This window comes from Sus scrofa, chromosome 2 (genome assembly GCF_000003025.6).
Source record: "Sus scrofa isolate TJ Tabasco breed Duroc chromosome 2, Sscrofa11.1, whole genome shotgun sequence".
NCBI classification, from domain to species: domain Eukaryota; kingdom Metazoa; phylum Chordata; class Mammalia; order Artiodactyla; family Suidae; genus Sus; species Sus scrofa.
Genome location: NC_010444.4, coordinates 74758587 through 74781646, shown reverse-complemented (window position 1 = coordinate 74781646; position 23060 = coordinate 74758587). Strand labels below are relative to the sequence as shown.

The window sequence follows — 23060 nt, the reverse complement described above, 5'->3', positions numbered from 1 at the left end:
TCACTCTATTTCAGGACCCCCCCCCCACCCCAAGCACTTGCCACTCACATCAAGTAGCACTCAGCTGGCTCTCTTAATCAGCAGTTACTCTGCCGGCACCCCCACCCCCACCCTCGTCCCAACAGGGCCAGAGCCATCACCTCCAAAGGCTGCCCCCACCTCAGGCACCCTCAGTGCCAGGCCCCTGAGGGGGCATCCTTGGGGCAGACTTGGGGACTAGCCAGTGTCCAGGGGGAGGAGGGGGTTGAATGAGGCCCTCCACTGCAGCCCAGGAGCCCCCCCAAACACACCCTGCGCATTCTGGAGAGTGCCTGGGGCACCCAAGAAACGCCCTCATCACCTCCCGGGTCCCCTTTAAGCTTCTCCAGCTTTCAACAGGTCAGGGCGAGGCAACTTTCAATCATGCAAACAGGACTCATTTCCAGAGGGGCCTATAAGTCCTCCCATACAGGGCCTCTCAAAATACAAAACCCCAGGGGGTGGGATGGGGGACTCTGGGGACTGGATGGGATAGGGAGGAAGCCGTGCGCTCCTCAAGGGGAGTCAGCACCTCGGCCTTCGCTGCAAGACACACATGCATTCTGCGGTCACCTGGCCGGGGAAGGGGTCCCAGCTCTGCCCCTCTAGGACAAGGAAATCGAGGAGGGGAAGGCCCAGCCCCATCCTCCTCCTCACTGCCCTCTTCCCGCCTGGGCCAGTTAAATGCCCCGGAGGCTGTGTTTCAGACGTCCTTTGCATGGGGTATGTCTTGCGCCACTGTTCTGTGTCTTACTTTTTAGGCCACCAAGTGGGGCCAGGCAGAGGGACAAGGGGATGGTTTCAGTACTTACTTTTCTTTTTCTCTCTGTACAACAGGGGGGCTAAAGGTCTCAGGGGCTGAAGGAGCCTCTCAGGGCTCGTGGGTCTGGCTTTATAGGAGCTGCTGGCCACCCTGGGCCCTGGGCCACTGAGCCGGTTATTAATAGAAGCCGCCGACTCTTGCCCGAGTATGGTCAGAAGCACAACAGCTGTGGGTGCACAGCCTTTGGGCCAGGGCAGGCGGCTTGAGGACGGCCCTCTGCCCTAGAGGGAAGGGCAGCACTGCACAGGACTCAGTGTGGCCTGGTGACTCCTGTAACCAAGCCCCCAAATCTAACAGGGAATGCTCAGAGATGGGGTGCCCAGTGTGTGCCAGACCCTGACACACCCTTTCCTCCAACCCTTGCCACCATCCTAGGAACCACTGTCCCTAAGGACAAACCTGGCACAAACACACACACAGGTGACCTGTCTGCCAAGAGCCAGCAGTCCAATTGGGCTGCGCAAAACCCAGGCCTGTCTGAGTCATTTTGCAGATGGCACATGACTAATGCAGATTGTGGTAAAAGGCCTAAATTAAGGCCCAGTCGTAGGTGCTGGGAAAACTGGGAGGGCCCCACAGTTTTAGCACTTCGCCTCATGAGATCTGCTAGCCAATGCCCTCCTTCTCCAGGGACTGGTAGCGCTCCTGCTGTTACTTCACTGCCAGCCCATGGAATGATTCAAACAAATCAGCGACAATCTCCCATAGAACTGGGGGCCACAGCATCCTCTTGACCCTGAAGCCTACCCCTACCCCCCCGACCCACCCCTACCCCCTGGCCCAAGTTCACTCTGCTTCTGAGTGCTACTCAAGTGCTCTGTGGGGCCTGGGGCATCCTCCTTCCTGGGGCTTCGAGTCCACATGACTAATAAAGAGCCGCCCACTCCTGTGTCCATGTTAGACATCCAGCATCCAGCCACCACTTACCCCACGGGGGCCTCCCACCATAACTGGTGACAAGGAGGCTACTGAAACACAAGCTACCAAGCCAAGAGCCTAAGGTCAGCAGCCCAGCCACAGCCAGCAGTTCTGTCCCTGCCCAGCCCAGTCCACATTGGGGTCTGAACTCAGCTTGCCCCACCCCAAAGGGCGCCTTGCCGCTGCCGCACGCTGCCTTGACTCTCTGCCCAGAAAGGCAGGAACGTGCCCAAGGCAGGGAGCCATGGGATATCACTGGCTCCTCTGTGCCAAGTCCCTGCTGCCCCAGGGTGTCCTTGAAATTGTCTCCCTGCTACATAGGCCCCAAGACCACTGACTCCTCCCCTGCCTCACCCCAGGTCCCACCCCTCCTGACCCTTCAGTAGAGAAGGTACTAGCAGGGCCAGGAGGTTTTCTGCCCACGTGGGGAAACTGCCTGCAGAGCCTGCTGCTAGGCCTCCTCCTAATGGTGGAACTGATGGGCCGGATTCCCCTGGGGACAGTGAGATAACCACATCAGTGACGCACCCCAACCTGAGGCCTGTCTTTCTCGACATAAGGGAAGCCATTTTTGGCCCAAGCCATTTTGGGATCTAAGCCTGAGCACAATGTCCTTAAACTGGTTTCAGTAATTAATGAGTTTAAGGAAACAAAAGGCAGCAGGGGTGAAGGACTATTTACCAGGTAAGAGGAAAAATAATAAATAGCAAAGATCCCCAGTTCCCACAGTAAAGGTACAGATTAGCCTGAAGCACTTTCTTCAGCAGGTTTTTGCTGAGTTTAAACCCAGATCAACTGGAACCTAACAGATGATGATGAAATTTTCTGACCTTGTGACTCCAACGAAAGCTTAGACTCTGTCAACTGCCCCAAATCTGAGCCCTCCCAGACCCTTTCCCCTCCCTGATGGTGGGGCTGTGGAACCATGTGGCTCCAGAGTTATGACTGTGACCCATGTCCACCCTCATCTCTCTCTGTGACTGGCGCTGGTGTTTTGGTTTGTTTTTTGTTTTTTGTGTTTGTGTGTGGGATTTTTTTTTGTTTGTTTTTTGTGGGGATTTTTTGCCTTTTCTTTCTACAGCTGCACCTACAGCATATGGAAGTTCCCTGGCCAGGGGATGAATTGGAGAAGCAGCTGTCAGCCTATGCCACAGCCACGGCAACACTGGATCTGAGCCACATCTATGACCTATGCTGCATCTTGCAGCAACGCCAGATCTTTAACCCACTGAGCGAGGCCAGGGATCAAACCCAAATCCTCCCAGAGACAACACTGAGTCCTTAACCCACTTTGTCACAACAGGAACTCCTGGAAATGGTGTTTTTTGTTTTTTTAGCTGCACCCGCAGCATGTGGGAGTTCCTGGGCCAGGGATCGACCCAAGCTGCTGCAGAAACAACACCAGATCCTTAATCCACTGTCCCACAGGAGAACTCCTGCAGCTGGTGTTATGATGTCCATTTGGAGAACTTGACCTGTCCGGGAACCTGAGATTTGGTGGATTTAATAAGCTGTAATGTAGATGCTTAAGGTGCTCTACAAGTTCCCACTCACTCCTTGTAGCATCCTGGGGGGAGGAGCAATCACCAGCATCCTGCAGCATGTGAGGGGTGGGGTACTCTGCAATTTTGGGACAGAGGCAACAGTGGAACCCCAGCCTCCCTCACCCTTCATCCTCTGTGACAGCCTTCCCCTGAGATAAAAACAGGCTTTCAACCCATTCTGTTCAACAAGCTGCACATGCACTGCAACCAAACCCTGAGCCAACCTCAGGGCAGGTCCAGCCTGACTCCCACCAGCTACAAGGACAGGACTCACAGTTCCCATGGGTTCATTTCCCACTTCCATCTCAAGAACTAGGTAAGAAGCCACTCTCATTTTGTATCAGGCAAAACCAGACACATGGAGCCTTTACTCTGCAGACCTGCTACGAGGCCTACTCTCCTCAGAGCAGAAGGCAGAAGCGAGAGTTCAATTGCTCGGTAAAACTTTGAGTGGGTACGGTGCACCTTCATAAGCATGAGTTAGCAGCTACTGCTATGTAACAAAGCCCCACAAACCTAGTGCCTTAAAACAACACACATTAGCATCTCACAGTTATGGGTCAGGAGAATCACAAGGCTTACCTGGGTCCTCTACTCAGGATCCCTCAGGAGGCTGTAGTCCAGGTGGCAGCCAGGGCTGGGTTTTATCTGACTGGGGAAGGATCCACTGCTAGTACTCTTCACATGGTTGGTGGGCTTCACTGCTGGCTGGCTGTTCCTTGCCACATGGGCCTGTCCAACATGACAGCTCACTACATCCAAAACCAGCAAGGGACAAGTCAGAGTCTGTGCAGCCTAACCACGGAATTGACCTCCATCACCTTCACAGCGTTCAGTTGGTCAGAGCCTGCCGCTAGACAGCCTGCTTTCCAGGGAGTGAAAAGCAGGAGGCAGAGCTCCTTGGAGGCCACCCTGGGGCCTGCCTGCCACAGGCAGGATAAATAGCTGCCTTAGCCCCACAGACTCTGTAAAGGAACAATACTATTTTTGTTTGGGTTTTTTGTTTGTTTTGTTTTGTTTGCTTTTTAGGGTCGCATCCACAGCTTATGGAGGTTCCCAGGTTAGGGATCCAATCGGAGTTACAGCTGCCAACCTACACTACAGCCAAAGCAATGCAGGATCCAAGCCACATCTGTGACCTACACCACAGCTCACAGCAATGCCATATCCTTAACCCACTGAGTGAGCCCAGGGATTGAACCTGCAACCTCATGGTTCCTAGTCAGTTTTGTTTCCGCTGCACCATGATGGGAACTCCATGGAACAATACTATTTGTAAGTGCTTGCATAGACCAAATACACTGGCAAGGTGCTTTATTACCAGAAAGTGGTTCCCTGTGCCCTTAACTGACAGACTGAAGAAGCTAAGGTGAGACTGCAGAGCTGCGCCACACAAAATAACCCAGGTCAGGGGGCACAGGGCAGAGGTCATCTCCAAAGCAAGGACATCTGTCCCTGTTACCCCCTGAAGATGGTGGGGAATTCACCCTCAGCACAGAGGTACTTTGGATACTGAAAGGGCAGGTGTGAGTCTGAAGGGAATTTTGATCTCCACCTCAAAGTCTTTACCAGAAAGGCTGCTGGACGGCTCAGGGCCTCTCCTCTACTCCCACCAAGACAGACATGGTCTCCACCTCCCACCAACATCTCCCAGGTGAGAGTGCGGCATGACTGGGTAAATGTTGGCTGGATAAACACAGTTACCTGGTTCCCTGGGACCTCCAGGGAGCATCTGGCTCACTCTTCTGGGGATCTGAAGACATCCTAGCATCGCCCAGAAGCTCCTTTTCTGTTGAAGGCAGATGGCACCCAGATGACCGCCTACTGATTTTACACAATTACCCACCCTGGTTGCCCTTTTCCTGCCACAGGCCAATTGTGCTTTACAAACACACCATCTGGGGGGCTTGCTGCTCAGAGTCCTGTCCTAAAGCCCTAACAGCCAGATGAGTTGTAGAGAACAATAAAAACTGGAGAAACCTGAGTAGGTCTGTTAGATTAGCTAAAATTTACTGAGATTTTAAAAGTGTAAATTTGTTGACCAAAAAAAGATAAAAAAGGATGAATTTTGGTGTTACTGCTGTGGCACAGCAGTGTCTCTGGAGCACTGAGACACAGGTTTGATCCCCAGTACAATGGGTTAAAGGATCCTATGTTACCACAGCTTCAGCATAGGTTGCAGCTGTGGCCTGGATCTGATCCCTGGCCGAGGAACTCCATATGCTATGGAGCAGCCAAAAAAGAAAAAAGAAAGAAAAAAAAGGGGGGGGATGAATTGTATGGTGAATCATAACTCAATTTTTCTAAAGTTAAAAAAAAAAGAGAGAAATGTGTCCCTTGATGCACAGAACGAGGTAACAGAAGGCTGAGTGGAGCCACTGGGAGGGAGGCAGAGGATCAGAAGGGCCCTTGTTGGAGCCACATTCCAGACCCAGAGGCCAGCAGTGGCAGAAGGAGGGACAAGGATGTCTCTTTCAGGAGTGCCCAAGCAAGGCAAGGGAGCCCATGTGCAACCTGGTCGTCTCAGGAGGGACAAAGGGGCCTCCCTTTGAAACCTCTCTGAGCCCACTCTGGCTGCCTGGAAGCCTCTATCCCATCAAAATGGAAAAAACAAAAACAAAAAAATCCAGGAGTTCCCTTCATGGTTCAGTGGTTCATGAACCCGACTAGGAACCATGAGCTGTGGTATAGGTCACAGATGTGGATTGATCTCGCATTGCTGTGGCTGTGATGTAGGCCTGCAGCTGTAGCTCTGATTTGACCCCTAGCCTGGGAATCTCCATATGCCATGATTGCGCACTAAAAAAAAAAAAAACAAAACCAAAACCCTCCAAAAAAAAACCAAACAAGCCAGCTGAGTCCCAAGATCAAAGCAGACTCCAAGGTCCCCCAGCAGGGGACAGGCAGTGGACAAAGGTAAAGAAACACAAGAGACTGGAAGGGCTACAGCACCGGGGGACTGCAAAGGCTGGCCACCCCTGCCCCAGCCAGAGGACAGAGAAGAGCAGGATGCCAGGGAGCTGGGCTTTATTTCCTTTAGGCTGGCAACAGGCACATGCTTAGAGGTGTGAACATCATACAATGGAACTTGTGAAGGGTATACAGAAGAACCAGGCATCCCCTGTGTCAGCTCCGCGACTAGGTCTCAAGGCTCTCCTCAGCTCCCCATGGTTGTGAAGCCTAAGCCCTGAGCCTGTCAGAGTCACAGCAGGAGTACCCACCCACCTGCCTGGCTCTCCCCTTGAACTCCTCTCAGGCTAAGGGGGGCATGGGGGCTGCTGTACAGGGATCCCTTGATTAACCCAACCAGCAGCAGAGAACTCAGCTCAGAGCAGTCACCACCAGGGACCCACACCTCAGTCAAGCCTGGCTCATAGGGCACTTCCTCTTACACGCAAAATCATGCTCGAGGGCAGCACCTAGTGGTGCGCAGCAGCAATGCCTGCTGAAACCCAGGACTCAACCTTCTGGTCCCATAAGCTCCCCAAGGCTCCACCCATCAGCAGGTCCCTAAACATGCCAGTGGAGGCAATCACGGCAGCACAGAGCTTGGGAGGGGGCCGGCGGGGGGGGATCAGGACATAAGTTCTGGGGCTCTCCAGGGAGAGGACGCTGGGAATGCAGGCCTCTAGGAATCACTTCGGGGGCCCAAGAAGTCCTGGCCTGAGGCAGCACTAGGGAAGGGAGTGAGATGGGGCAGCGCTGAAGACTAGGCAAGGGTAGGACCCTGGCTGATGGCTCTAGCGAGTCAGGGCTGTGCACTATCAAGGTGCTAGTGAGAAAGGGATGGTTCCATAGCCCACCAGTTGGCGGGACACTCCAGGGTGCCTGGCTCTTCACTCTCTTCCCTACCCCCAATGGAGACTCAGCTTTGCAGCTGTTTCCTTTACTGCATGTGGGCACCATGCCCCGCCACACGCTACCAAAACCACCCCCAGACCAACGTCTCCTTGAGGGCTAGATCATCCCTTCAGCTATGGCCCTGGTGCCCAGCCCTGGACTGGGGGCCCTGTGAGGGGCTGGGGATATGAAGATCCAGGCTCAGAGGCCACCTCACCACCAACCCTGGAGGAGGAGCTGGTGTGTCCCTGAAGCCCCTCAAATTCTGACCACTGTGGCGAGCCCCAGGCATTCACAGACCGTACCACCGCCCCCCCGCCCCAGCCCAACTCAGGCCTTGGACATAAACGATGCTTGGCCATGCACACGAGACAACTGTGTCCGCCATGGCCAATCCCCTCTTGGAGAGGCCAACCCCTTGAAAATTCCCAAAGTGATGCTGCCTTGGAAGTCCCTAGAGTTAATCCTGCAGGAGGGAGAAGCTGACCTGGGGGGGGACACAGGTGGTACAGAAAGGGTCCAGATCAGCAACATCCTCCCCGGGCAGAGCCAGGCCAAGACCCTGCCTTGGCTATTAATTCCTGGGACCATGGAGTCCATCCCAGCCCAGTGCTCCTCCTAGCTGGGCCTCCAGCCTGGGGGCCCTCCAGGGCCACACTAGAGTGACGGGGGCTTCACCCAGGCTGCAGGACACTGCCCCCCTGAGCAGCCCTAGCGGAGGCTGCACTCCCCACCCTGCAGCTTCTCCTGCTCCATGGCACGCACCAGATCCTGCACAAACCGCATCTCAGAGGCCACCTGCTTGGCCAGTGCCTCATAGCGGTTCTCGAGGCGGCTAAAGCGCCGCTTGAGCCCACTGGCCCCCAGCAGGGCACCCTTGGCCTCCTCCTGGGCCTGCCGCTGGAGCGCCTCGGTCTTGTGCAGCTCCTGGCGCAGCCGCCGCAGGTCCTGGCCGATGCTCTCATTCTCCTCACGGTACCAGGCCTCCTTCCCCTCATAGATAGCTGTCAGCGCCTCGATGTCCTCATGGAACAGGCGTCGGCTGTGCTCAAGCCCTCGAAGGCCCTCCTCGGCCGCCGCCACCTCCTCCAGCACCTTGGAGAAGCGCTCGAAGTTGATGTAGGTGTTGTTGGGGGGCATGCTGGAGTGCGATTTGATAGTGTACTCCTTGAGGCGGGCAGTCTTTAGGCGCCGGCGCTCAGGCTTCCGGCTGCTGTCCTCACGACGCACATTCCGCCGCCGGATCGCCTGCAGCGGGAGAGGAAGGGAATCAGACCAGGGTCTCAGAGGCAGTGTCCCCAGAGTCTTCTCTGGCCCTCCACTCGCTTTGGTAAATCAAATTTTATTAGTCCACAGCTATGCCCCTTCACATACATATGGTCCTGGCACTTTCTGGCTCTGATGGCCCAGGCGAGAATTGATGGCAGCCTATGGAGTGCCAGAGACCATAGCCAAAAACATTCACCCTCTGGCTCTTTCAGAAGGTTGCCAACCCTAACCCTGGCCTGGAGGTGACCCATCCTGGGAAGTTTCTGGGGACAGAGACCTGAAGGGAGCTATGGATGCCAGCTGGTGTTTCAGTGAGACGGCACCAACACACTGATGCACATCTGGGGCCCCGCACTGCCCAGGCCCACTCCCTGGGGACCCTCCCCCACGCTGAGGCTGATCACACCAGCCATGCCTATGTAGGGGCAGCCCCACCGCCTCACCTTGATCCAGGAATGCTCCAGGCTCTGAGCGATGGTCATTCTCCTCCTGGAAGAACCACCACCCCCAACGCTAGTTAGTTGCACGTTGGCCATATGCACTGCCCTCCCCAATGCAAAGAGCAGGAAGGAGTGGTCTAGGCTCTACCTTACTGCAGCCCTGGCTCTCAGCCCCACCTACGGCTAGCTAGCTCAAGTACTTGCCCCTGGGGACCCATCAAGTCCCTGAAGTCACCCTACAGCCCAGCAGCAAGTCCCTGAAATGACCATGAAAAGTAGAGACAAAATTAAGAGCTTCCACTCTGCTCAGCCAACCACGAAGAGCCAGTTGTAAAGAGCCTGGGGGTGGGGGGGTGGGGGTCTCCATGTTTTCTGAGGGATTCGGGTTTTGGTGGGATTTTTTGTCTGGTTTTTTTTTTTGGTTTTCAGGGCCGCACCTGCAGCATATGGAAATTCCCAGGCTAGGGGTTGAAGGAGAGCTACAGCTGCCAGCCTATGCCACAGCCATAGCAACACAGGATCCAAGTCTCGTTGGTGACCTACACCACAGCTCATGGCAACACCGGATTCCTGATCCATTGAGTGAGGCCACGGATCAAACCCGCATCCTCATGGATCCTAGCTGGATTTGTTTCCACTGCGCCACAATGGGAACTCCTTCTGAAGGCTTGTGTTAAGTGTTGAGACCTAATACTGGGGTCCCACAGCTCAGGCATGAATGTGGCTGATGGGAGCACATCTATGTGTATGAGAGCTCCATGCTAACAGTATTTTTAGTTTTATCCTAGGGAAAAAAAGGGCAAATAATAAATCTGGAATTTCTTTTTTTGGCCACACTCATAGCATATGAAAATTCCCAAGCCAGGGAGTTCCCGTCTTGGTCAGTGGTTAACAAAACCAACTAGGAACCATGAGGTTGCGGGTTCGATCCCTGGTCTCGCTCAGTGGATTAAGGATCCGGTGTTGCCATGGGCTGTGGTGTAGGTCACAGACTTGGCTCGGATCTGGCATTGTTGTGGCTCTGGTGTAGGCTGGTGGCAACAGCTCCGATTAGACTCCTAGCCTGGGAACCTCCACATGTCATGGGTGCAGCCCTAGAAAAGACAGAAAGACAAAAAAATTAAAAAATAAGAAAATTCCCAGGCCAGGGACTGAACTATACCATAGCAGCAACATGAGCCCCTGCAGTGACAATGGCAGATCCTTTATCTGCTGCACCACAAAGGAACTCTCAATAATCTGGAATTTTATATGAAGCTTCCTATCTTAAACATTAGCAACAAATTAAAAAAGCTTTGGGGTTCCCATTGTGGCTCAGCAGTAAGGATCCCAACTAGTATCCATGAGGATGCAGGTTCAATCCCCGGCCTCACTCAGTGGGTTAAGGATCTGGTGTGGCTGTGAGCTGTAGCGTAGGTCACCAACACGGCTCAGATCCCTTATTGCTGTGTCTGTGGCGTAGGCCGGCAGCTGCAGCTCCAATTCAACCCCTAACCTGGGAACCACCATATGCCACAGGTGCAGCCCTAAAAAAGACCAAAAAAAAAAAAAAACCCTTCTTAAGACACAGCTTGTGAGTTCCCTGGTGGCCCAGTGGTTAAGGATCTGGCATTATCACTGCTGTGGCTTGGGTTCAATCCCTGACCCAGAAACTTTGCCACATGTGGTGAAAAAAAAAAGACAGATTTCAGAGTTCCTGTCGTGGCTCAGTGGTTAACAAATACAACTAGGAACCATGAGGTTGCGGGTTCAATCCCTGGCCTTGCGTAGTGGGCTAAGCATTTAGCATTGCCGTGAGCTGTGGTGTAGGTCGCAGATGTGGCTCAGATCTGGCACTGCTATGGCCCTGGCATAGGCTGGTGGCAACAGCTCCAATTAGACTCCTAGCCTGGGAATCTTCATATGCCGCGGCAGCGGCCCAAGAAATGGCAAAAAGACAAAAAAAGACAGGTTTTTAAGAGGGCCAACATATGCCTTCTATGTGCTATCCAGCCCAAAGCAGAAGTCACACTCAATTCGCAGTTACAGGGAGGTGGCAGTTTGGATTGACGTGTTACGTGTCACCTGTCCACAGCCAGTGCCCATTCTGGGGGACTTTCCTGGCCTTCCTTGCCCAGCCTTGTACCCTTACTTGGGGTCTTTGACAAGCAGCCGGCGGATGAAGTCCTTGGCCAGCTCACTGGTGTTGCTAAAGTACTCCTCATCAAAGTCATAGTTCACGGCAGAGATGTTGGTCAGGGTCTCCTGCTTGGTCTCACCCAAGAACGGGGATGCACCGCTCAAGCTGCAAGATGGACACATGGCTCAGTCGGGCCAGATGGCCCTGCAGACACCTCACATCCAGGCTTCCCAGGCCACCACCCAATTCCACCGTGCCTGGTATGGAGCCAGATGAGAAGGAAGGATGACACTGTTCCCTACAGCCATGCCTGGCCACCAACCAGGAGACAGTGAAAATCTACTGCCCAGCCACTGACAGGCCCTAAAAGGAGAGGGCAGAAGTCTCCACAGAAACTCAATGTATCTACAAAGACACACAGTCTTGAAGCACCTTCCCTGAAGCATTTGGCAGTTACAGGGAAGCAGCTAACTTTCCAGGGGAGTCCTGGTCAACACAGCGGCAGCACGCGATCACGGGGCACAGTCATGGATGATGGCACAGACGCTGCGTGTCTTTCTGACAAGCTGTGCTGAGGCCACAACACCACCATGGGGGTTCTGGGCATGTGACACTGTGACTTATGGTAAGAAACATATATTTAGTCTTAAATCCTGTCCTCAGGCACAGAAACCTTAAAGCCCTCGTAACTTCTTAAAACCCAAGGTAGGAACCTCTTTTGTTATAATACTTGGTCTTTTCTGTTTCTTGAAATAGCCCCAGAAAATAGAGCTGAAAGAATTATGTTTTGTTATTCACAACAGGCCCCTTCCAACCACACCTGAGTTGAGGTACCAATGAGGTGACTTTGGAAAGGCCCTAAGGAGGGGGCTGGTGGCCTGGGAACCAGCAATGGGATCAGAGGGAATCTTCATCATCACCCCTGACATCCAGGGAGGGGAGGGGCTGGAGGCTGTTAATTGGCAATGGCCTGTGATTTAATCAACTGTGCCAACGAGCGGCCAGCCTGTGGACAAGAGAGGCAATGCAGTCCTGGTACAAGACCTCACAGTTATTTCATACAAGGGTGGGGCTGGCAAACTCCTTCTGCAAAGGGGCAGATGGCCTTCTGAAATCTCTGGAACATACCTCTCTCTCCGGCACAAATTCATTCATTCACTCATGCATTCGTCCATCCACCCAGAGTTCATTAAGCACTGCAAGAGGTCAGAGCACTGGGGGTCCTGCATTCTGTTCTGCTCGCTGTCGCCATACAGAAGCCTCCCGACCCTCCTCCTGACCTAGTGGGGCCCCAAGACAGGCAGGAAGCACCAAGCAGGTACTTACAGGATGTAGGTGATGACGCCAATGCTCCTGGAGGAGAACACACAGAAGAAACCAGGATCAGCTCAGCTGCAGACACAGCACCCTGACCCTCAGAGTCCTAAGATGGCTGGGAGCCCAGAGCCCAAGGCTCTCAAGCCAGGTAGGTAGGAGGCCCGTCAGCCCCAAGGACCCTCCCCCTCCAGGGTCTACACAGCCCCCATTGAGTCCCTTGCTCTGTTCTGAGGTCTTAGGACTGGACACTGAAGTACTTCTAGCTACATCTTTCTGTCCAGGCTCCAAAATGGCTGGGGTCAGGGTGGGGAAGACAGAGCTCAAGGGCCCAATGGACCATGTGGCAGGTGTGGAGCCCTCTATGGGGCAGCTGCGGCCACGGGTGAGGCTAGAAAACTCTTTCTACAAAGGGGCAGATGGCAAGTATTTCAGGCTTTTTGGGCCACAAACGGTCTGGAGTCTATTTTTAAAAACTCTTCAAAACTGTCAGAACCATTCCTAGCTCGTGGGCCTGGGTAGTTTGCCAACCCGTTCTAAGCTGTCTATCCTTCTCCCATCCCACAGCTCCAGGACCAGGAGCTATACCCTAGCCTGCAGCTGTGACCTGGTAGCCCCTGGGGACAGGTGGGTGAGTCCCTGAGGAGAAGGGACATGGGCAGCCCTGGCCCTGCTGGCCACCACTCACCACATGTCTGCCTCCAGACCCAGGGGCTCATAGTTGACGATCTCAGGAGCTGCAGAGACAGGGAGAAAGGGTCAAGCCAGGCCCTGGGTGTATCTAATGGGGCGCCAGGGACACAGCCAAAGCAGGCAGCATAACTCACTCGAGTGCGAGCACAAGTGGGCAAGGCCGGCTCTAGGCCAGTAAAGTTGGGATGGTGACAGCACCAAGCAGAAGCCTTAAGCCCTCTGTGCCCAGCTTTGGGGACAGGAAGGGACCTGCCTCGCCCCATGCCAACTGGAAATCCTCCAGTGACCCCCAAGACCATACCAGGCCTTACCCACGAACTCTGGGGTGCCAAAAATGTTCTTGAACTCATTCCCTGCTTCAATCTTGTGGGCAATGCCAAAGTCGATGAGCTTGATCCGCGGGTTAGGCACATTCTTGTCCAGAAGCATGATATTCTCCGGCTGAGGGGAAGGCGGAAAGGCAGGGTGCTGGGCAGAGGGCTCTGCTGCTGCTGGCCCAGGCAGCCAACCCATCCCAGGGTGTGGGGTGTGGGCAGGCTGACCCCCAGACATCTGTCTCCTCCACGCCCTGGGCAGGGACATCCTACGCTAAGGAGAGGTGGACCTGCTCAGCCCCTATCCTCACCCGCTCCAGCCAGGTCAGTCCCTAGGTCTGTCCTGAAGGCCCAGTAGGCTCACCTTGAGGTCAAAGTGAGCAATGCGCTTGGAGTGCAGGTAGTGGACGCCGTCCAGGATCTGCTTGAGGAACTGAGTGGCCTCGTCCTCCGTCAGCGACTCCTTCTCTGCCAGGAAGTCGAAGAGCTCCCCACCTGAGACCAGCTCCAGGATGAGGACCACGTCGGTCTTGTTCTCAAAGATGTCATGGAGTGTGATGATATTGGGGTGTCGGATCTCCCGCAGGATGTTCACCTCCCGCTCGATCTCTTCCCGGCTGACCCCCCGCCGGCTGGATGACAGGCGGCGCTTCTTGATGAACTTGGCCGCATACTCCTTCCCGGTGCCTTTCTGCCGGCATTTCCGCACAATTGCAAACTGGCCGCTGTGGGAACAAAGTGGGGGGCGGGGGGGGTGGCAGTCGCTGAAAGGGACCCAGGACACTGCTTGGATGATGCAACCTTCTGGGGCAGCTCAGCTCAGCTCCTGGCACCACACACATGGCATGTCCCCACCACCTGGAGAAGGCACACCTCCGCCACGGGATGCCCACATGTGAGTGCAAAGCAGCACTCACCTGCCTGGCGTTTCTGCGGCAGTGAAAGAACAGAAATGGCTCCACATTTATCAAAAGGGAGCTGGACTCCATCATGGTAAGTCCAGTGGAATTTTACAGTCCTGACAAGAAAAACACCGTGAAGACCTGCTCAGGGAAAAAATCTGCAGAATAACATGAGGAATGAGAACTTTCTGCTTAAAAAAGAAAGGTATGGAGTTCCTGTTGTGGCGCAGTGGTTAACGAATCTGACTAGGAACCATGAGGTTGCAGGTTCCGTCCCTGCCCATTGCTTAGTGAGTTAAGGATCTGGCGTTGCCGTGAGCTGTGGTGTGGGTCACAGATGCGACTCAGATCCCGCGTTGCTGTGGCTCTGGTATAGGCTGGTGGCCACAGCTCCGATTGGACCCCTAGCCTGGGAGCCTCCATACGCTGTGGGAGTGGCCCAAGAAATGTCAAAAAAAAAGACAAAAAAAAGGTACATACTGTACCCACATATACAGGTATGTTTACATGTATATGTGCAGGAAAAAAGGTCTGAGGGACACATCCAAAGCTGTGAGCAACAGACATCTCTGAGGAGTGAGACTGAGGGCAGAGAACTCAGGTTTTTCACTTTTTATTTCCTATGACCTGACTTTTCACAGCATATCTCATGAAAAAGGCAGAGTTCAAAAGAGCTTCTTGTCCAGTAGGCTAAGTAAAAGAAGTACACACATTCTCAAGAAAGCAGTGAGAATGTGGAGAAACTGGAACCTTGGTGCGGGGCTAGTAGGAAAGCAAAATGGGGCAGCTGCAGTGGGAAAGAGTCTGATGGGTCCTTAAAAGGTGAAACCTGGAGTTACCATCAGACCCAGGAATTCCATTCCACAGAAACTTCTTCACAGTGTTCACAGCAGCGTGATTCACAGTAGCTAAAAGGTGGAAACAAAGCAAATGTCCATCCACAGATGATAGATAAACAAAATGGGGTCCATCCACACAGGGGAACATCACTTGGCCATAAAAAAGGAAAAAGCACAGACACTCAATGGAACTTGGGAACACGATGTTCTGTGAGAGGACACACAGTATGAGATTCCATTCATATGAAACACCCAGAATAGGCAAACCTACAGAGACAAAGAGTAGGTTAGTGGTTACCAGGGGCTAAGGAGAGGGTTGACTGCTAATGGGAACAGGGTTTCCTTTAGGGATGATAAAAACATTCTGATTTGTAGTGATGGTTGCAAAACTCTGTGAACATACCAAAGACTATTAAATTGTATACTTTAAATAAGCAGACTATATGGTATGTGATTTAGAGAGAGAAATTCTATTTACTGCACTCTAGGAAGCTGTCCAATGTCCAAATTCTTCTGCTATCTAGGAACTGAGTAAAACTTGCTTTCATTCAGGGGTTGATGGAAAGAGGCCAGAGGGTAAATATTTTAAACTTTATGGGCCATGTGTTCTCTGTCACAGTGCTTGTGTTTTTACAACCCTTTAAAAAAGTAAAAAACTGGAGTTCCCACTGTGGTGCCAGGAGCTGGGACGAGCTGTCCCAAAAGGATGCACTGTCTGAGTGGTGTCCTGGGTCACTGTGGCATCAGGGGTTCGGTCCCCAGCCCGGCACAGAGGGTTAAGGATCAGGTACTGCTATAGCCATGGCATAGGGCACAGCTACAGCTCAAATTCAATATGGCCCGGGAAGTTCCATGTGCTGCAGGTGTGCCATTTAAAAAATTTTTTTTAAAAACTAGGGAGTTCCTGTCATGGCTCAGAGGCTAACAAACCTGACTAGTATCCATGAGGACAAGGATTCCATCCCTGGCCTCGCTCAGTGGGTTAAAGGATCCAGTGTGGCCATGAGCTGTGGTGTAGGTTACAGATGCAGCTTGGATCTGGTGCTGCTGTGGCTCTGGCATAGGCCAGCAGCTGCAGCTTCTATTTGACCCGTAGCCTGGGAACTTTCATATGTTGCAGGTTTAGCCCCAAAAAGCAAAAAAAAAAAAAGTAAAAAGCCATCCAATATTCGTGGGTGGGCCATACTGAAGTGAACTAGAACCAGATGTGGCCCACAGGTCTGGGTCACACACCCTGGCTTTAAAAGGTTATATGAACACACATATAAGTAGAAAGACTAATTCTAAGTCAGAAGGCATATGTTTCAGACAAGAAATTTCAACCAGGCACCACCAGGGGTCAAGGGAAAGGAGACTGGGTGACTAAGTGACATCTCGTGGAAATGGGGGAATGAATGTAGAGGAAGGAATGGCAGAGATGGGCCTTGGGGGACAGGATGGATCTCTGAAGTTGGTAACAGTATAGGGAAGAAAGGTCAGGCAGAATGAGAGACAGGTGAGAGAGGGGTGCCCTGTAACCCAGCAGGGCCCTCAGAACAGCCGAGGGACCCCACAGGGGTGCCATGACCACCTGTAGCAGGCAAGCTCCTAAGCTGCTGCCTTTATGAGTATTGAGGCATGAAGGTACTCACAGTGGGCCACTGTGGACATGCTCCACACACATTTGGCTAGGTTAAGTTCAAGGTGGGCAGGTGGGAAGTGCAAATTACTATTAGTCCAGGTAGGCTAATAATGATCCATATCCAAATACCCAGAACCTGTGGACATGTCATCTCATGTGGCAGAGGGAACTTTGCAGGAGGGATTAAATTAAAGCCCCTGAAATGAGGATGATCCTGGATAAGCGGGGCGGGGCAGGGGGTGGGGGAGACCAGAGTCGTCACAAGGATCCTTACAGGAGACAGAAGATGCTGTGCTGCTGGCTGTGAGGATGGAGGAAAGGGCCTCAAGCCAGGGATGCAGCACCTCTAGAAACTGGAAAAGGCAGGAACCCATTCTCCCCTGGAGCCTCCAGAGAAACCAACCCTACAGACCCACTTTGGACCCCTGACTGCCAAATCTTTATGATAATAAATAGGTGTTCATATAAGCCACTAAATTGTGATAATTTGTTATAGCAGAAACAGGAAACTCAAACACTAACCTAAAAGCCAAGAACACAAGTCAGAGGAAAAATGTCTAGGGTCCCAGAAGAATCTTCACCCCCTACTCCTCAAATCCATTACAGTGGTCCCCTGGGTGAGCTGCACTCCTGCCCCCCTCCACATCTTAGCTAACACTCCCTGTCCCCATCTTTCTCTCTCCCCTCTGCCTACATCAACAAAGGAAATTCTTCCAGGCCCACCTCCCTGCCTTATGTCACCCCGAAGATAACATCAAATGCTGAGTGGTGACCATGTGCCAGGAACACTGGGCTAAGCACTGGATGTGTGGCCTAATTCTCAAATATAAGGATTTTTTTTTTTAACAAGTGCCCATACTTGTGGCATATGGAAGTTCCTGAGCCAGGGATCAAGCCACAGCCAAGTAGAAGCAACGCCATGTAGTTGTGTTGTGACCTACAAGAGAAGTCCTCAAATACAAGGATTTTTTTTTTCCCCTTTAGCTTTATTTCAAGCTGAACTAACAAATAAAGAAAAGTACTCTGCTGTATTATACAGGAAACTATATCTGTTCACTTGTGATGGAACACGATGGAGGATAATGTGAAAAAAAAATGTGTATGGATGTATAGCTAGGTCACTTTGCTGTGCAACAGAAAACTGACAGAACATTGTAAATCAACAACAACAACAAAAAACTCTTGGGAACAGGGACAAAGACCTATTATGTGCTGCATTGTGTCCCGCCAGATCCTAACCCCCAAGACCTCAAAACATTACTACACGGATTTAGGGCCTTTAAAGAGATAATTTATTAAAATGAGGTCACTGGAGTGGGTCCTAATCCAATATAACTGGTGTCCTTATAAGAAGAAATTAGGACCCAAACATGCACAGAAGAGAAACCATATCAGGACACAGGGAGAAGACATCTGCCTACAGGATAAGGAGAGAGATCTCAGAGGGAACCAGCGCTCCTGACACCTCATCTTGGACTCCTAGCCTCCAGCACTGGGAGAGAATCCCTCTCCCATGTTCAATCCTGCAGGTCGAAGGCACTTTGTTCCATAGCCCGAGCTGACTAATATAGATGCACACACCACTCCACGGCATGGAAGCCAGACTGGATATCCACACTGACCAGCCACAGATTAATTTATTTCCCAGGATCATTCAGGTGACTTTAATTGGGAGGAAAGAACCCTCCATAGAGGAGTTCCTATTATGGCTCAGTGGTTAACAAACCCGACTAGTAACCATGAGGACACAGGTTGGATACCTGGCCTCGCTCAGTGGGTTAAAGATCCAGCGTTGCCCTGTGCTGTGGTGCAGGCTGGCAGCTGCAGCTCCGATTTGATCCCTAGGCTGGGAACCTCCATATACCTCAGGCACAGCCCTAGAAAGACAAAAGACCAAAAAAAAAAAAAAAAACCCTCCATAGATACCCACACACCCATACAAAGAAACTCATTCCCAGTTTATTCACCCCATGACTCCTGGGACGAGAAAACTCGATCCTACTTTACTTGAGATCTGTGTCATCACAGTGATTCCCCAGGACAGTCAAGAATCAGACTTGGGAAAGATTCAGTTCTGCTCAAAACTGAATTCCAGGAGTTCCTGTCGTGGCTCAGTGGTTAACGAATCCAACTAGGAACCATGAGGTTGCAGGTTCGATTCCTGGCCTTGCTCAGTGGGTTAAGGAACCGGCATTGCTGAGAGCTATGGTGTAGGTTGCAGATGCGGCTTGGATCCCGCGTTGCTGTGGCTCTAGCGTAGGCCAGCGGCTACAGCTCCAATTCCACCCCTAGCCTGGGAACCTCCATACACCATGGGAGCGGCCCAAGAAATGGCAAAAAGACAAAAAGACAAAAAACAAAAAACAAAAAACAAAACAAAACTGAATTCCAGTTGGATCCTGGCTCTGGAACCCAGAGCCTCTCAAGGTGGCCAACGTCAGAGGTGTCAAATGAACATCTCAAAGAAACTGGTGTTTGGGGCAGAAAGTTAACACACTCTTTACAATATGTGGGGCTAATCTCTGTTTGGACATCTGATAATGGGCCCGTTATCACGGTGGGTGGGTAGAAACCAACACCCATCTGTGATGCCAGCACACTTGGGCATTGTCTCCAGGTGTGAATCCTACCTGGCCACGTACTCTGTAAGACCCTGGGCAAGCCGCTTCCTGCTCTCAGCCTGTTTCTTTACCCATAATACAGAGATAATAATAGGTCCTGCCTGGTAGGGCCTTTCGCAGATAAATGGAAGTATAACAAAAAATAGCCCAGGACACAGACATACAGAGTTATATAAATTGCAGCATAGTATGCACAATGTTCTGTGACGTTAATCCTTCACCTCATGTGTCTCTAAGAATGTTTCAGATCATTACATAGGATAATGCTGTCCAAGATGGCAGCCCATTGGTCGCAGGAAAGCTGTCAAGCCCAATGGAAATGATATTTTCTATGAGAGTTCATGACACACCAGATTTCAAAGGCTTCACATCAAAAAAGGCTATAAACTAGAGTTCCCGTCATGGCTCAGTGGTTAACGAATCCGACTAGGAACCATGAGGTTGCGGGTTCGGTCCCCGGCCTTGCTCAGTGGGTTAAAGGATCCGGCGTTGCCATGAGCTGTGGCGTAGGTCGCAGACGCGGCTTGGATCCCGCGTTGCTGTGGCTGTGGTGTAGGCCAGCGGCTACAGCTCCAGTTCGACCCCTAGCCTGGGAACCTCCATATGCCGCGGGAGCAGCCCTAGAAAAGGCAAAAAGACAAAAAAAAATAAAAAAAATAAAAAGGCTATAAACTACTTCATTAATAATTTTTTACGAGCGTTCCCTGGTGGTCTAGTGGTTAGGAGTTGGCACTTTCACCACTGTAGCCCAGGTTCAATCCCTGGTCTGGGAACTTAAATCTCACATCAAGCCATTGCATGCCACAGTCCCCGTCCCCCAAAACAGTAATAATAAAAAATAATAAGAGTAATAGTAATTTTTTACAATGATCACGAGCAAAATGATAATAGTTTCATCTATTGGGTGAAAAAATACATATTATTAAAATTATTAAAACTGATACAGCTACTAAAAAATTTCAATAAACTTCCTACATGGTTTGCACTGTATGAGTTACCTGGCTCTTTTTATTTATTTATATATTTGGCCTCACCCACAGCATGTGGAAGTTTCCTGGCCAGGGATAAAACCCACCCTGAAGTTGCAACCTGTGCCACAGCTGGGGCAATGCCAAATCCCTAACCCATTGCACCACAAGGGAACTTCCATGCCTGACTCTTTTTAATGGCTGCATGATATTCTATCCATGAGGCAATGGTGCTGTGACAGCCACTGAAGAGGCTTCCCATCTTTTGCTCACATAAAATCCTTACAGAAACTCTCTCCCTATTCCTAGATCCTTAGTCCCATGTATGTAGTTTTACCACAGAATGAATTCCTGGGAGTGGAATCAGTGCATTAAAGGGAACAGACAGATTTTTGCTGACCTTCGCCAAACTACTCTCAGCAGAAGGTCCTAATACATTTTTAACAACAGACTGTGATATTTCTTTGGGGGTGGGGGAACAGCCTGCATTCTCTACCATCCTCACAGAGAAAATTCCTAAAAGGACTTCAGTATCCCAAATGAGCCCCATATACACTCCCAGCAAAGGCCTAATGAATAGCTCAGTTATTTACATTCCCTTCTGGTGACATCATGGGGCCAGCCAAGGCAGATCCAGGAGGGCCAGCCAGCAACAAACTCACCAAATAAGGTTTGAGGCTCTACGGTAAAAAGGATGGGGCCTGGCAGGTCTGAGGCGGAGGAGGGGAACTCCCAGGGGACGTTCCATGGCCCAGCAAGGCAGGAAATCAGCTGCCTGGCTAGACTGGGAAAACGCCGATCTTTCCCACAAGAATGCTAACAATTGGCAAGGGTGTGGGCCCAGACAGAAGGCCTTCCCTGGAAATGTATGACTGCCCAGGAGATTCAATTGCCTTCCACAACAGACAATTAAAGAGAGAGAAAGACCTTTACCAACAAAACCTGCAAACACCTACTGCTCCCACATCATATGCTAGGCACTCTATTTAATGTGCCACTGGTGCTCAGTTGTTTCTCCACAAAGGAAATGCAGAGGATGTCAGAGCAAGAATCCCAGGCTGGGGCTGTCTGACTCCAAAGCCCAAACTCATTCCACAGCACAAGATACTAATTCATTCCTTCTTGGAGAGGTGGATGAAGGGCAAGAAAGGAGACACTCCCAGAAAACCCCGTAGCGCCTGTCTCCCCTCCCCGGAGCCCTATCAGAGAGGACTGCTCACCTGCCCAGCTCCTCCCCCATCTCATAGTGGTCTTCCACATTTTCCTGCCTGAATGTGGACATGGTGGCTGGTCTTCCTTCCACTCCAACACCAGTCCAATCACAGTGGCCCAGGGACAGGACTTTAGACAGTTCTTTAGCTATGACCCTGGAGGAGACAGGGAAGTAGGAAAGGAGTGAGATGCCAGCTGTTACTTCTGGGTCAATGGAGTGACCTGCTCCCCCAAAATAGGTTTCACATCACACCACACTGAAATTCCACACTCCTTGTAGAAGGCACTTGTACTTGGTGAGTGGGGTACTTTCATGTGTCATCTCATTTAAATACCACACCACTCAGTGTTTGCCTCACTGTGCCACCTTCACCCCATAACTCCTACCAGACACATACGTCTGGTTCCCCAAACAGTGCCCCAGTCTTTCTCTGCCTCTCCCTCCTAGGCTTCTCCCAACTTGCTCATCCAGAGCCCCACACACTCCTGCAAGTTCCACCACACTCTTCACAGCCCCAAACCCTGGGCTCCCTGACTGCCTGCCAAACTTCCAGCACACTCCCAACCCCTGCCAGTCAGCGACCTCAACCCCTCTTCCCTACCCACTACCCCTATGTGCCTTCCCCTCCTCCGCAGGTCTCTTAAGACCCTCTGCAGAGGCTTCCTCACCTCATCTCATGCTCTCCCCAAACCTGAATCCCCCAGAAGTTGGACTAGGGTCTCCAAGTTTCTGCAAGGCCCGGACCTACTCTTGCCTCCCCTTGACCTCCACCGTCCTAGCAAAATTAACTTCTTCCTCCTCACAGGCACCTCTCCAGGTTTCAAAAGCCCCCAACCCCAGTCTCCGTATCCCAAACAGGGCCCCCGCAAAGGGTCACATCTGAGTCTCCTTCATCGTCTTTCGCCCCCAACTTTCTCACAAGTTCCAAGGCTGCCTTCATTGACGGCTCGAAGGTCTCCCCAACCCCTAATGTCCCTGCTCCGGCGTCCCAGAGACCGCCACACCCCTCACAGGCCCCGGCCCAGCTCCTCCTGCTTGGTCATCCCGAGAGTTCCCAAACGTTCCCCCTCAAGTCCCTCACGAGCCTCGGACCGAGCCCACTTCATACCCTACTCAGCCCCGCGCCGCAGAACCGCTCCTCAGCAGCGCCCGCCGCCACAGCTTCCTCCGGCCCCGCCGCCTTGGCCGCCGCGACACGCCAACCCGTGTGACGTCACCGCGTCCGACAGAGCCCGCCCCCAAGAGGCGGAACCCTCCGCCCATTGGTCACTGCGCCCGCCGCTCGTAACGGCCCGTCCCCCGCCGTCTGCCAGGCCCAGCCCGCGGGCGTCCGGCCCGCCTCTTAAGAATGCTGTCTCGCCTCTGGCACTGACTCCCCTTCCCGCAGCTGACAGGCTGTAACGAACGCCGCTCAAGCTTACGGAAGCCGACCTTCCGACTTCCGGCCCGTGGGCCGCCCCGCGGGTTCCCCTCAGATCTGCCCCAGGTCCTGAAGCTGGGAATGCCTCAAGTCCTTGCTCCTTCCTGCCTTTCTTGGGGATGAGATACGCGAACCCAGGGCCTATCTCCAGGGCATGACAGCTCCTGCGGTGGACCCTAGAGCT

The 23060-nt window shown here is 52.3% G+C and overlaps 1 protein-coding gene across 1 annotated transcript; it reads right to left on the bottom strand.

Annotated features, from left to right (window-relative positions):
* DAPK3 (death associated protein kinase 3) lies at positions 5292–22685 on the bottom strand. The gene is made up of 9 exons (XM_021084109.1): positions 22565–22685; positions 21464–21610; positions 13657–14017; positions 13290–13419; positions 12974–13022; positions 12298–12324; positions 10984–11136; positions 8856–8901; positions 5292–8391 (listed from the first exon to the last, which is right to left on the bottom strand). Exons 2-9 carry the CDS (start codon positions 21523–21525, stop codon positions 7855–7857), a joined length of 1365 nt encoding a protein of 454 aa, XP_020939768.1. The 5' UTR covers positions 21526–21610; positions 22565–22685; the 3' UTR covers positions 5292–7854.

What these genes read in the sequence shown, in the direction of transcription:
- DAPK3 (XM_021084109.1), bottom strand. Translation starts at nt 21,525, where the DNA reads ATGTCCACATTCAGGCAGGAAAATGTGGAAGACCACTATGAGATGGGG. An exon ending in ATGGGGGAGGAGCTGGGCAG is followed by an intron (nt 14,018 to 21,463) that starts GTGAGCAGTCCT and finishes TTGTTCCCACAG; the next exon opens with CGGCCAGTTTGCAATTGTGC. An exon ending in TGGAGCATTCCTGGATCAAG is followed by an intron (nt 8,392 to 8,855) that starts GTGAGGCGGTGG and finishes CTCCCGCTGCAG; the next exon opens with GCGATCCGGCGGCGGAATGT.